The sequence below is a fragment of the Wyeomyia smithii genome, chromosome 2 (assembly GCF_029784165.1).
Source record: "Wyeomyia smithii strain HCP4-BCI-WySm-NY-G18 chromosome 2, ASM2978416v1, whole genome shotgun sequence".
NCBI classification, from domain to species: domain Eukaryota; kingdom Metazoa; phylum Arthropoda; class Insecta; order Diptera; family Culicidae; genus Wyeomyia; species Wyeomyia smithii.
The window spans coordinates 30,023,593-30,036,760 of NC_073695.1; the positions used below are offsets into that span (position 1 = coordinate 30,023,593).

The 13,168-nt window shown below is 39.2% G+C and overlaps 1 protein-coding gene across 2 annotated transcripts; it reads left to right on the forward strand.

The window, feature by feature from the left end:
* Window positions 1-218: 218 nt before the first annotated feature.
* LOC129722715 (vacuolar protein sorting-associated protein 51 homolog) lies at window positions 219-2,917 on the forward strand. 2 transcript variants are annotated; one of them, XM_055676399.1, is made up of 4 exons: window positions 219-439; window positions 495-1,895; window positions 1,958-2,583; window positions 2,642-2,917. In XM_055676399.1, exons 1-4 carry the CDS (start codon window positions 359-361, stop codon window positions 2,748-2,750), a joined length of 2,217 nt encoding a protein of 738 aa, XP_055532374.1. In that variant the 5' UTR covers window positions 219-358; the 3' UTR covers window positions 2,751-2,917. The 2 variants fall into 2 exon arrangements, with proteins under 2 accessions (XP_055532374.1, XP_055532375.1); XM_055676400.1 differs by having other exon boundaries at window positions 513-1,895.
* The last annotated feature ends 10,251 nt before the right edge of the window (window positions 2,918-13,168 follow it).

The following is a 13,168-nucleotide window of genomic DNA, read 5'->3' on the forward strand; positions in this document are numbered from 1 at the left end:
TGATAGAGTGAAATAAGAAGTTGGGCAATGAATGATTATCACAGAAGTTTAAATAGTCATGCAAGGGGCAATAACTTTTAAGGTTTTTTTGATATTATTTTTTCGGGTAGATAAGACATTGATACAAATTGTGCCATATTCTGCAGCTATATCATTATAGCACTTCGATGTTGAAATCCAAACCCCTATATTTAGCATTTGTAAGGTTTTACGAAGTAATCAAACTTTGACAGTTCTGAGTGAGAGTTTCCAAAAGTAGTTTAATTTGATGGTGTATATTTTAAAGTCTTCAAAATAAAAGTCTTGAAATTCTGTAATATTTAAAAGTTACATTCTCCTTGCAATAAAAACCTGAACCATGAGTGAAAAATCAACTAACCCCTATGACATGGACAGTGCCAGTTTTGATCCCGATCGATATCTTCAAAAACTTCTAAAGGTTTATGTACAATGTTTACGTTAATGTTGAGACTTAATTTTTTATTATTCACCAGGAATGTTCGCTCAAGCAGATAATGGACACAGAAGCGGCTATTGTACGTCAAACGCAAACTTTACACAGCGATATGCAAACGCTGGTGTACGAAAATTACAATAAATTTATTTCGGCGACCGACACAATCCGGAAGATGAAAACCGATTTCAAAAGCATGGAAACGGAAATGAATCTGCTAGTGTCTAACATGGCTTCGATCACCGAGGGTAGTGAGAAAATAACTGATACCCTGCAGGAGACTAGAAGTCAGCTGACGCGTCTCTCCGGAAAACATCAGCTGCTAAAGAAATTACAGTTCCTCTCGTCGCTTCCGGCCAAGCTCAAAACTCTGATTGATGAAGGCAACTATCAGCAGGCCGTACAAGAATACAGTCATGCCCAGAAGGTACTTCAGCAGTACGGCAATCAACCCTCGTTCCAGGGGATACAAGAAGATTGTATTAATATTTTAGAAGATTTGAAAAAGTTATTGAAGGAAGATTTTCACAAAACGGGGAAAACTGCTCAGGCTCTGACGCAGATAGGTGAATTACTGCTCCAGCTAGGTGAGCGACCATCCGACTTAGCCAAAGAAATGCTGGAGTGTGCCACTAAACGATTGCATGAACAAATTGTTATGCTACAGGATCAAACCGATAGAGACATGATTGAGTTTATTGATTTGGGTATAGAAGGTTTCTTGAATGATTTGACACTGGTCGTCAGCTCGTACAATGATATGTTTTTATCTAAGCATATTGAACAGGAAGCAGATGATTTCGACGAGATCGCTCGTATGGATTTGAGCAATTTTGTTAATCGAAACATTGACGAGTATTTGGCGTTGGTTCAAGACCGTGCAGAGGTTGAGATTGGACACGGTGATTCGCAAATTATCCTAAGAGGATTGGATCGTCTGCATCGACGGTTGACTGCTATGCGATCTCTTTGTCGAGCGGTCGACATGGCCAAATCAGGGATTGATATAATTATCAACGCTGCCTACCAACTTTGTCAATCGCATAATAAATCACTGAAGGATCACTTCTCTGATAATTTGAGCTCCATTCGGCTGGCATTGGTGTCGGTTAAATCGGACAGTTCCTCTTCAAGTGCATCCCAGTCCGGTTTGAAGGAGCTTATTTCAAATCTATTTGTCTCTACGATGGAGAAAGTCAAAGGACTTTTGCAGGACTTATTGATATTCCAGCAACCAGAATGGTCTTTCAATTTAAAAGCGGATCCGAAAGGAGTAGCCTGCATTGAGGGTATTCGAGAGAACCTGTTGGTTGGATTCCTGCGGCACATTTCCTCTACAATGAATGGGTTTGGGAATATCAATTCTTCCAGTCCGCCAACCTTGTTGCTGATTTTGTCTAAAATGTGCCTGGAGATGGATAAAAATGGGGTGCATGTGTTGGTAAGCGTGTACTAAAAGGTTTTTAATAAAAACCGAAAAAAATCAGTATTTTCATTTTGCAGATATCACTAGTAGATGAGCTGTACGGTATAGATTCAGAGAACAGTACCACGTTGGTGCATGAATCAGAGCTTTGTTCTGAGATGCGAGACTCCGCTCAACTGTTGCTCGATTCCTACGTTCGGATGCAGGGTTTAAACTTGAGCCAGATGCTTCGCAAAAGCGTCGAAACGCGCGATTGGCTTAATTGTCTGGAGCCGCGCTCGGTTCGAGCCGTAATGAAGCGCGTGGTGGAGGAACTGTCGGTGATTGAGAACATCCTGGGAGAACTGTACAGTAGTAACGATTTGCGGACGGCGGCTAGCAGTGATTCCAGCCGGAAAACGCACTTCAGCTTAACGGCCTCCAAGCAGTCGCAGTTTCGATCCACCTGGTCGACATACACACCTTCCCAGATGGATAGCAGCTTTGTTTCGAATATTCATCGGTTGTTTTCCGAAAAAATTGAAATTTTTAGTTCGGTTGAATTTACCAAGGTATCCATTATGACTGGCATCATAAAGATCTGCCTAAAGACATTGCTGGAGTGTGTTCGCCTACGGACGTTTAGCAAGTACGGATTGCAGCAAATTCAGGTAGATGCTCACTATTTACAGATGAATCTCTGGCGGTTTGTGTCTGATGAAAAGTAAGTTATCATTTTGGTAACCTCGTCGTACTAGTATAGTAATGTTTTTTTTTTTCAGCCTAATCCACGTTCAGCTGGATGAAATACTTGGCTCAGCGGTGCTGCGCTGCCTTGAACCAATATTGATGGAACCGAATGCAGTGGAAATCATCTGTGAACGGCATTAACTGTCCATTCCATTTTTTCAGTATAGTACTTAAGATTTATTTAGTTTGTTAACATATATGGATATTTATCGTTTATACTAATTTTAATTTGTAGAATGAGGTTTTCGAAAATCTCTGAAAATAGTAAATAAACCAACTGAGACGTACCGTCTGACATCAATAGATATATAAAATTGTTGAATAAATTTAGTACTTCAATTCACATGTATCCTCCTACAAATTAACATCAAACAGTAACAAGCATCTGTTTTGTGGCAACTTTATGAGTTCATTCTCATATTCAATTACACTAGACTGCCAGATGAAACATGGACACAACTGGTTGGTGTTGCCCGGGCAATGTTGTTATCCGACAGTAGCTAAGTGAGAAGGTACAAAACCATATTTCGGCGCGTAAACTATACTTCGGTGGTAGAGGAAATGCTTCACCAACCCGAGCGTCTTTCACCAATATGGTGCGGCTCAACAGCGTCTGATCAACGTCCTGGTTTCAGCGTGGGCCTCTCAACAGAGTTGACACGATCGTCCCCCGGCGAGACAGGGGGTTGGAGAAGGCCCAACGAGTAGGGTTGCCATTGGCATTCTTGTTGCTAAATTACAAAAAGAAAGTAGCGAAATTTAACCCTCTAGTACCCAGTGCCGCCTTTAGACGGTCTTCCGTTGAACCTCTCAAAAGCTTCAATCAATACTTAAAAAATGTTTATGGAAACTCATAGTGATTTTTTCGAAGTCCGTCTGAAAATTAACTTGGGCACTAGGGGGTTAAGTAACTTCTAAATTTCTTCGCTCTTCAGAAAGAAAAATTCATTTCCACAAAATTCATTTACACTGTTTTTATAGTCGGTTACTTCAGTTATCCTCTCCCGCATAATCAATAACAATAAACGGTTAATAATCCGGATAATCCATGTGACTTAACGATACCCCATACAGTCGGGACTATATCATATCCCGAACTAGTTGTTAGGCACGTTTTATGGTTAATGATAATGCGGGCTAACCTTTATCCTACAGCTTCAAAATCTCCTCCGGCGAAATTTTCAAAACTAATACCGAAAACTCTTAAAACACTTTGCTAAATTTCAAAATTTTTCGGCAATAAAGTGCGCAAGACTGGAAAACAAATTGTCCAAATTTATGACTCATCCCGTTCCAGAGCAATTTGCAAATGAGGTATGGCGCTGGCGCCGGTAAATTTTGTTTTTACCTAGGGACTCTGAAATTACCTCCCAGACCCGGAGAAAATTCGCGTTCACCTACCAACGAGCCGCCCCGGTGGCTTTATAGTACTGGGCAAGATGCACCAACGCGTGCTGGGGTGGCAGTCGATCAACGCGAGGATGTGCAAGGATAAAGGGCCGATTCTTCAACTACAGCAGCGGTTCTCAACCTGGGGTACGCGTACCCCTGGGGGTACTCGAAAGCCTTCAGGGGGTACGCGAAAGTAAAATCAGTAATGGCGGACATATCAATTTTTTTCTAAAATACTGCATTTGTTTTTCAATCTTGCTCTTAAAACATGACTGTAGCAAACAATCAAACCATAGTTCAATTTGAAACCTAAACAAGACTACCACAACATGATCTACCACTACTCTCTCCCACTCTGTGAAAACATTCCAAGCCAGGTGTGGGAGATGAATCGAGATAACCAAAAAAATACACAAACAAGGGTAATGAACATCCAAAGAGAAAAATCGATTTATATATATTTTATAATCACTCAAGAAATAATTAGAATGTAGCCAAATTCATGCAACATATATACACCTTGAAATTTGTTTGACTTGTGTGTAAATCGGAATGATCGTGTGAAAGCGGAGTCGAGAAAACCTATTCTTTCGACGAAGTTTGCAGCGCATGGACGCGTTTGAAATGTGAAAAAAAAAATCACCACAATGGCGCAGTTGCTCCCAGAAGGTATTGCGCATATTTTCTAAAAATTTTCTTTTGTGCATTTGGTTGCGCGCAAAGGAATTGCGCGCAGTTGATGAAAAATAAGAGAAACGTCAAAATGAGTGTCATTGTTTGTTTGGTTTGAAAGCAGCAAAGCTAAAATCTTCTTCTCGAGTCGGAAAAAAGTTTTGGTTTCCTTCATTTAAACGGTAAATTGCTAATTGGGTATCTAGTAACATAAGTCATATATCAATAAATAAATAATTCAGATGCAGCAAATACAGCAGGCTGTTTTCAAGCGCCATGCTACGTCCAACACAAAGTATCATGCATTGTATGGATTTTACTTTTTGGGGCTGTCTAAGCCCTATCTAGCAAAAATTTACGGGAAAACTTCTGCAACTACTGGAAACTGGGTCCGGCAGTACCAGGACAGCGGATTGTTAACGAGGAAATAGCGAAAAAACATTTACATGCAGTTCGATGTCGAAAAGAGGAACTGGATAATATTGCTGTATCAGAAGGAACCAACTTTGTTTTTGGACGAGGCAAAACATCGGTTCCAACAAACCTTCCAGTGTTCAATCAGCACCTCTAGTATTTCTCGGATTCTCCATGCTGAGGGTTACACTTCGAAAGCTATTGAACGCAGGGCGATACATGTTAAGGAGGCTCAGATATGCCACTTCGTTAATGAGTTAAACTCGATCAAGTGGAATCTCCATAACTTAGTTTTTTAAGACGAGATTTCAATTGACAACAGAAGCGTACTAAGGAACCGTGGCTATGCCAAAGTGGGAGAAAAATTGATTTTTCGGGGAGAATTCAACCGCAAGCCACGAGTGTCGTTACTTTGTTTCCTTGGACAGTATGGTATGCTGGAAACCTTTCAAACTGATGGTACGTTCACCAGAGCCCGTTTTTTTGACTGTTGCAGGAAATTTGCAAACAGTGGTGTTGTCCACCGTCATCCAGGTAGCCATTCGGTGTGGATTCTTGACGGTGCGCGGATCCACTGCGATAAACATATTGTTGAATATTTAAGATCACTCGGCATTTACATTGTATTCCTTCCCCCTTACACTCCTTTTTTTAACCCTATAGAATACGTTTTCGGTTATTGTAAAAAAAAACTCCAGAGAAATTACGTGGAGCACAATTTACAAATCATCACTACAATATCAGAGACGTTGAATTATTTCTGTAATTTCAATTGTACGAAAGTTTTCGGAAAATGTGGCTATTTACCCGGGGGCAAATTCAACCCTGCTATCGGTTTGAATCAAAGCATCAAATCTCTGGGCTTTGATTTGCCAAAAAAGAATTGAATACGATGTTGCTTCAATTATCAGAATAAAATGTAGTTTATAATAATTAAACCATACCACGTTAGTTTTTATTGATCAATAACAAACATTGTTACTCAGTAAAAGTAAATTCAATACCATAACTAGGTTACAGTTAAATTGACGAAGGTTTCCTAAACATGGTCCAGGTCCGGACAATCGGTTACTTGGTTGGCCAGCGCCACTCCGAATTCATCCTCACTTGCTTCCATGGTTCCAGACACGTCGAACAGAACGGAATCGTTTTTCAACTTCGGCGAGTATTTTACACCGTCGAGATTTTTGAGCGCTTGCACACAGCTACTAGGTAGTAATCCGAATCTATATTCGTACTGCGGTAGGTTCGAAAGTTGATGATGTCGGAAAAGAACTTGCCGTCGATTAGGAAGTGGTCGACTTGATTCTCTGTGTGCTTGTCTAGGTGGTTTTGTGGATATCTTTGCGGAGGAAGAAGGTACTTCGAGATACCATACCACGGGAAGCTGCAAAGTTCACGCGCCGATGGCCGTTATCATTAGACACGACATGCAGGTTGTCTGGCCTGAGTACCGGTCAGTACATTACCTCTCATCCTCCTTGAGCATTCATGTCCTCAATGACGACTTTTACATCCCGTCGCGACCAGGTATCGTAAATCTGCCCCAGCTGCGCCAGGCCCATAGCTACCGGGGGGGCTAGGGGGGCCTTAGCCCCCCCCCCACGCGTTTTCATTGCCCCACCACGCAATTTTCTCATATATTTGATTGATACTAGGTAAAAAATCAAATGAAAAATCTGAAATATGACCAATAAGCATTATAGAATAGTCTCCAGTACTAGTTCATTAAATCTCAAAAGAACCATGTTTAAATCCGAACAATCAAAACGGTCGAACTCATATGACAAAAAGGTTAAATTACTCAGTCTTTTGGTGAGCCCGCCTGATTCGCGGTGAAGTTGAAACTGACGATCCGCATACTTCCGTTTCGGATGTCCGGACCAGCGTCTGGGAGTGAAAATGTCAGTTTTTTTAAATGTGTCATTTTAATGAGAGAACCAATCACAGTTTTATATGTTTGATTATATAAGAACAATGCAAAACAAGTTTTGCTGCAGAATTTGACCAGTTTTTCCAGAAGTTTTTATTGTCCACTTTTTGATTTCTTGGATTGAACAAATCGTGGGCAAAAAATGACACACAAGACTAGTTTTTTCAAATTTCCAATATTCAGACAGTATCTAAGCTTCCTGCAGTGTACTTCTTGTGATTCATGTTTATGTTCAGTTTAATTTATTTTGGCCGGACTTTTTCACACCTCGGAAGCATAACCCAGTCCGTTACCTATCCCGGACAACTATGTTACAGTTCAGTCCAAAATAAAACCGGACATAAACATTGATCAAACAATGCGAATCGTCAAATTTAGAATTTGGGCTAGCGGTTGAATCGCTCCATTCTTTCTTCGCGAATAGAATCTCTCAGTATCGTCGATTTTGAAACGAGCCTCGAAGATGGGTTTCTAACGCTGTAATTCCTTCAATGCATTTAATGTTTCAGATTATAACTTTTCAGAACTCTCTTCTGTTTTTAGTTTTTTGAACGTTGTGTAAATGGCTCTAATAAGTGTCATAGAATCGTTGTATTCCATCACTCGTCCTTGCATTGCTTCTCTTGCTGGTTTGATAATTTATTTAATGAATATTGAATTGGTCGAATAGCGGGTTCGTCACTGTAAGCCAGAAATTATAAAGTTTTTATCCCTGCTTTTTTTCAACGATACGCACATTCGCAGCTTGGTTTTTTTTCGAATTGTATACCCGGGAAACCAGATTTTCATAAATAAGAAAATTCTTACGAAATTATATTTTCAAATAAGCGTTAGTGGTGTCTAACGCTTATTTGAAAATATAAAGATGACCTTCTGAATTTTTTGGTGCTAAAACTATCGACATAGGAGGAAACTTATAAGAATTTTAATTTGTGAGTACCCGGGTACTCCATTGGAAGCGTAAAGGTACTTTTATGTCGAGCACATAACGGTTTTAAACGGCTTTCCCTCCAAAACAACGTTTAATTAAAAAAAATTCTCTGCCCCTCCCCCCATGCAAAACGGAGTACCTACGGCTCTGAGCTGCGCATAGAACGTTTTTTCTTGCCATCGAATCATCATTCATGTGGGCAATGCACGTTGATGATGCTGTAGTTCAGCGGTTCTCAACCTTTTTTTGTTCGCGTACCCCTTGACGATATTTTTCATATCGATTGTACCCCCTGGTGTGGTGGTTTTTTTTCCACATTCCAAACGCGTCCATGCGCTGCAAACTTCGTCGAAAGAATAGGTTTTCTCGACTCCGCTTTCACACGATCATTCCGATCAGAGTTGCCAATAAAATTTTTGGTTAAACTGGAAGAATGCTGAAGAAAAAACTGGAAAAAACTGGATTCCAAAAAAAATGAAAAAATAAAAACAAAAAAAAAATAATTATGAAAGAGCTTTTCTGTGATTAAATGAACTGAAAAATTTGCGTTAACAGCAGCAAAATTAAAATTACGCAATCAATCTATCTCAAAATAAAGAAAAAAAAAACTTTTTTCAATTACTTTTACTTTTAACAAAAGAACTGTTGCAACAATTTCAATTATTTCTGAGTTCGGTCTCGCTTGGTATCCAATTCTTCCAACAATTTTCAACATGCTACGCAACAAAGAATAAATTGAAGATTTTTTTTCTTGATCTGATAAAACCTATTAGTTTGCTTTTATCTCAACCCCGCCATGCAGTTCTTAATTTGGCTGTGTTTCGTACGAGAAGAAAATACTGAAAATGCCGTTAAGAATATAAAAAATTAACGTTTTTAAATTTTTTTTCTAAAACCAACTGGAGCTTAAGTGAATAAAAAATCTGGATGAAACTGGCAAACATATGAAGAAAACTGGAAAATTTTGGAATTCAACTGTTTGACTGGATCACTTAAAAAAAACTGGAAGAATCCAGTTTAAACTGGAACATTGGCAACTCTGATTCCGATTTACACACAAGTCAATCAAATTTCAAGGTGTATATATGTTGCATGAATTTGGCTACACTCTAATTATTTCTTGAGTGATTATAAAATATATATAAATCGATTTTTCTTTTCGGATGTTCATTACCCTTGTTTGTGTATTTATTTGGTTATCTCGATTTATCTCCCACATTATCCGCCTTGTCTACTGTCAACATAATAATGTGCAGAAAAATTGATCATCAGGTTTTATAGAGTTTCTTCGTTACTTCAGTGACGCGTATCGATCTTTGCAACTACTATCCCGATGAACATTTCATCAGAAAGTAATGGCGTAAGAATAAAACACGGAATACAAACTAGTACAGATATTTCAAATTCGTTATACAGATTATAAACACTTTTAATATGAAAATTTTGTTCATCAATTTGACGTCATTGTATCTTGTTGTTGTTTAATCTTTAGGTCTATATATATATTAGGGTGGTGAATCGTTATATGGAAAAAAGAAACTTGATAGCACAAAGCCAGAACAAAGTTTTTTTTGTTCCATTTGAAGCCCCAAACAATCTTAAATTTATCGGAAGTCGATTGGTTTTGTCTCCGCTTTGTTATTTCGTTTCGTTTTTTTATAATTTTCAAGTATAAATTGAATCATACTAAATTACATATTAAATTACAAATTTATTGCATTTACATAGTTCATTAATTCGATGAGTTCTGCTAAAGGCTTTTATATACAGTAGTTATTTGCGACAACAGAGTATTTCGAATGCATTTTCAAATGTTTTTTTCTATTTGAAAATTCACCAAAACTAAACAAAATATTGTAAGCTTTTTTTTCTATTTTACTCGGCAATCGTCGCTCTCCCATTGCGTTTTATTTCACATTTATTTGCGGGGGATCTGAGAACAAACCCATGCGTAAAAGTCTCTTTAACACCGAACAATCTGATTATCTTCGAATTGTACCCTTTGGTTGTCGAAGCGAGCTCTGTAATCTTAAGGCTACGAGCGGTCAACGGGGAAAATGTTCCGGGACCTCCTTGCCCTAGACCAGACATGCACACCACCACTCGAAAGCCTAACAGACGGGAAAATCAAGTGAAATCCTTTTGTGTTTGCTCGTTATCTTCCAGCGTATCTTGAAGTTATTTCACAATATCTGCCTGAAATATCTGTCCTTAGACTTCAACACCCAAATCCGGACCAGGGTGCAATCGCTAGTTGCGTAACGCAAATCCGCCCTTTCTTCGGTACTTTTTTTGCGGTAATTTCAGTCTGTTTTTTTTTTGCTTACCGGCCTTCTTATAGCTTTTTTGCTAACCGCCCTTCCGTCGTTTTTTTTTGCTTACCGCTCTTCCGTCGTTCTTTTTTTGCCTTCCTGCCCGTCCGTCGGTTTTTTGCCGTCCTTCCTACGGTTTTTTTTTGCTTACCGCTCTCCGTCTTTTTTTTTGCCTACCGCCTTTCCGTCGTTTTTTTTTTGCTTACCGCCCTTTCATCAACTTTTTTTTTGGCGTCCTTCCAACAGTTTTTTTTCTGCGCACCGTCCTTCCGTTGTTTTTCTCTTGCCTATCGCCCTTCCGTCGTTTTTTTATTGCCTACTGCCCTTCCGTCGCTTTTTTGATTTGCTTACCGCCCTTCCGACAGGTTTTTTGCCTACCGTCCTTTCATCGGTTTTTTTTGCTGTCCTTCCAACGTTTTTTTTTGCTTACCGCTCTTCCGTCAGTTTTTTTTATGCCTACCGCCCTTTCGCCGTTTTATTTCTGTTAGGGCACTTTCGTCAATTTTTTTTTGCCTTACTTTAATCAGTTTTCTTTTTTGCATGCCGCCCTTCCGCAGTTTTTTTGCTTATCGTCCTCTCGTGTTTTTTTATCTACCGTCCTTCCGTCGGTTATTTTTCTTGTTTACCGCCCTTCCGTCTTTTTTTATTGCCTACCGCCTTTCCGTCGGTTTATTTTTTGCCTACCGTCCTTTCATCGTTTTTTTTTTGCTTACCGCCCTTTCGTCCATTTTTTAGCCGTCGTTCCAACAGTTTTTTTTTCTGCGCATCGCCCTTCCGTTGTTTTTCTCTTTTGCCTAGCCTATCGCCCTTCCGTCGGTTTTATTTTATTGCCTACTGCCCTTCCATCGCTTTTTTTGCTTACCGCCCTTCCGTCGTTTTTTTTGTATTGCCCATTCGTCGGTTTTTTTTGCCTACCGCCCTTTCGTCGTTTTTTTTTGCCGTCCTTCCAACAATTTTTTTTTTGCTAACCGCTCTTACGTTTTTTTTGTGTTTGCCTACCACCCTTTCGTCGTTTTATTTTTTGCTATGGCACTTTCGTCAATTTTTTTGCCATCCTTCCAATAGTTTTTTTTTGCTTACCGCCCTTCCGTATTTTTTTTATTAGCCTATCGCCCTCTCGTGTTTTTTTTTACCTGCAGCCCTTCCGTCGGCTTTTCTTCTTGCTTACCGCCCTTCCGTCGGTTTTTTTGCTTACCGCCCTTTTGTCGTTTTTTTTTATTGCCTACGTACCTATCTTTCGTAGGTATGTTTTTTTTGCCGTCCGTTCCACCTGTTTTTTTGCTTACCGCCCTTCCGTCAGTTTTTTTTGCGTACCGCCCTTCCGTCGGTTTTTTTTGCTTACCGCCCTTCCCTCGGTTTTTTTTTGCTTACCGCCCTTCCGTCGGTTTTTTTATTTTTTGCTTACCGCCCTTCCGTCGGTTTTTCTTATTGCCTACCGCCCTTCCGTCGGTTTTTTTTGCTTACCGCCCTTCCGTCGGTTTTTTTTTGCTTGCCTCCCTTCCATCGCTTTTTTTTATTTGCTTACCGCCATTTCGAGGGTTTATTATTGCTTACCAACCTTTCATTAAGCAACTTTCGTAAAAAAAATCGTTTCGCCTAAATCGATTATTCAATATTTGAAAGATCGATTCTAGAAATAAAATAATTGACCTAAAAATATCGATACCGCTGAAAATCGGACCGACCTCGTTTATTGTCAAATTTGTTTGTAAAGAATCGATTCAGCAAAAGATCGTACAAAAGACATTGATTTTAAACATCGATTAATCGACCTGCGAGAATTGATTCTGCAAAAAACGGATTGATCTCGCCCATTGCTACGTCGGAGTCAGAAGTGTGCCAATCCGCTCTTCCGTGGGAATTTGAAATCAGAAAATAGCTGAACATTGCCTCCATTAAACTCAAAACAGTTACAATCACTTCCCTCCCCGCACAATCGAAATGGCGACCACTCTTTTCGGAAATTCAATCACGAATTTTGTGTCTACAGGAACCACCAAGGATCTTCGAATCATTCAATCACTTTTCTTTCACTATTCACCGAATTTCAAAGTTTGAGTGTTTTTCTTATTGCCCTTGCCATCAAAGTTTTTAGTTCCTCATTTTTACTTTCTGCTCGAGCAGTTGTGCGCAAAGGTAACTCGCTAATTGTCGTCTACGCATTTTACAAAACATTTTTAAATTTTCTCATAGGTAAGGTGTTATCAGGCCATTTATTTACCAGCATAGTATAAAACATTATCTATAGAATTGTTTTCATAATTTAAAATACTTGAGAAAGGAATTTTCCAATGTGAGTGAAAATATTTTTTCTCAGCATATACCGATAAATATATGCGAAACTACCCTACGACGTTTTCCGAACGAAGTCACGATTTTGACAGTAATAACACAGACTAACAGACATAACACGTCGAACAAATTATCAATAAAATCATCGTTTGGATGATTCCAGTACTTTACTTTTATAACACTAGCACCATCTGCTGTCTTGTTCGCGCTGCGTCATGTATTTCGACATCAGCGCCAGCGTTACTGCATGTGTCAAAAGGGGAACTACAAAATATGTATGAGATTGCATGACAGCGCCCCAGACGACGTTCTCGCGCGTTGACTGTTATTCGATTGAAAATTTGAAATGATCGTTTTTTTGTTACGATGGAGCTAGGTTCCAGTGTTACGTCTGTTAGTCTGTGGTAATAACTTTTTTAATTCTTGTTTATGTTTGTCGTGAGCAGGTTTTGGGTCAGATTTGTAAATTGAGAATTTTTTAACGTTTTGTCCTGAAATAACAACTCGATTAACAGGTAGAGTAAATTTCTGTTGAGTGGCTTGAAAGAGAGAGTAACCCCATATCACATATTTCCACTGGTAACTTCTGGTAACGGAAGTTTCTGATGCTGGA

Coding starts and splice junctions, on each gene's coding strand:
- LOC129722715 (XM_055676399.1), top strand. CDS start 359: ATGAGTGAAAAATCAACTAACCCCTATGACATGGACAGTGCCAGTTTT. Junction 1,896..1,957: donor AAAATGGGGTGCATGTGTTG/GTAAGCGTGTAC, acceptor TTCATTTTGCAG/ATATCACTAGTAGATGAGCT. Junction 2,584..2,641: donor CGGTTTGTGTCTGATGAAAA/GTAAGTTATCAT, acceptor TTTTTTTTTCAG/CCTAATCCACGTTCAGCTGG.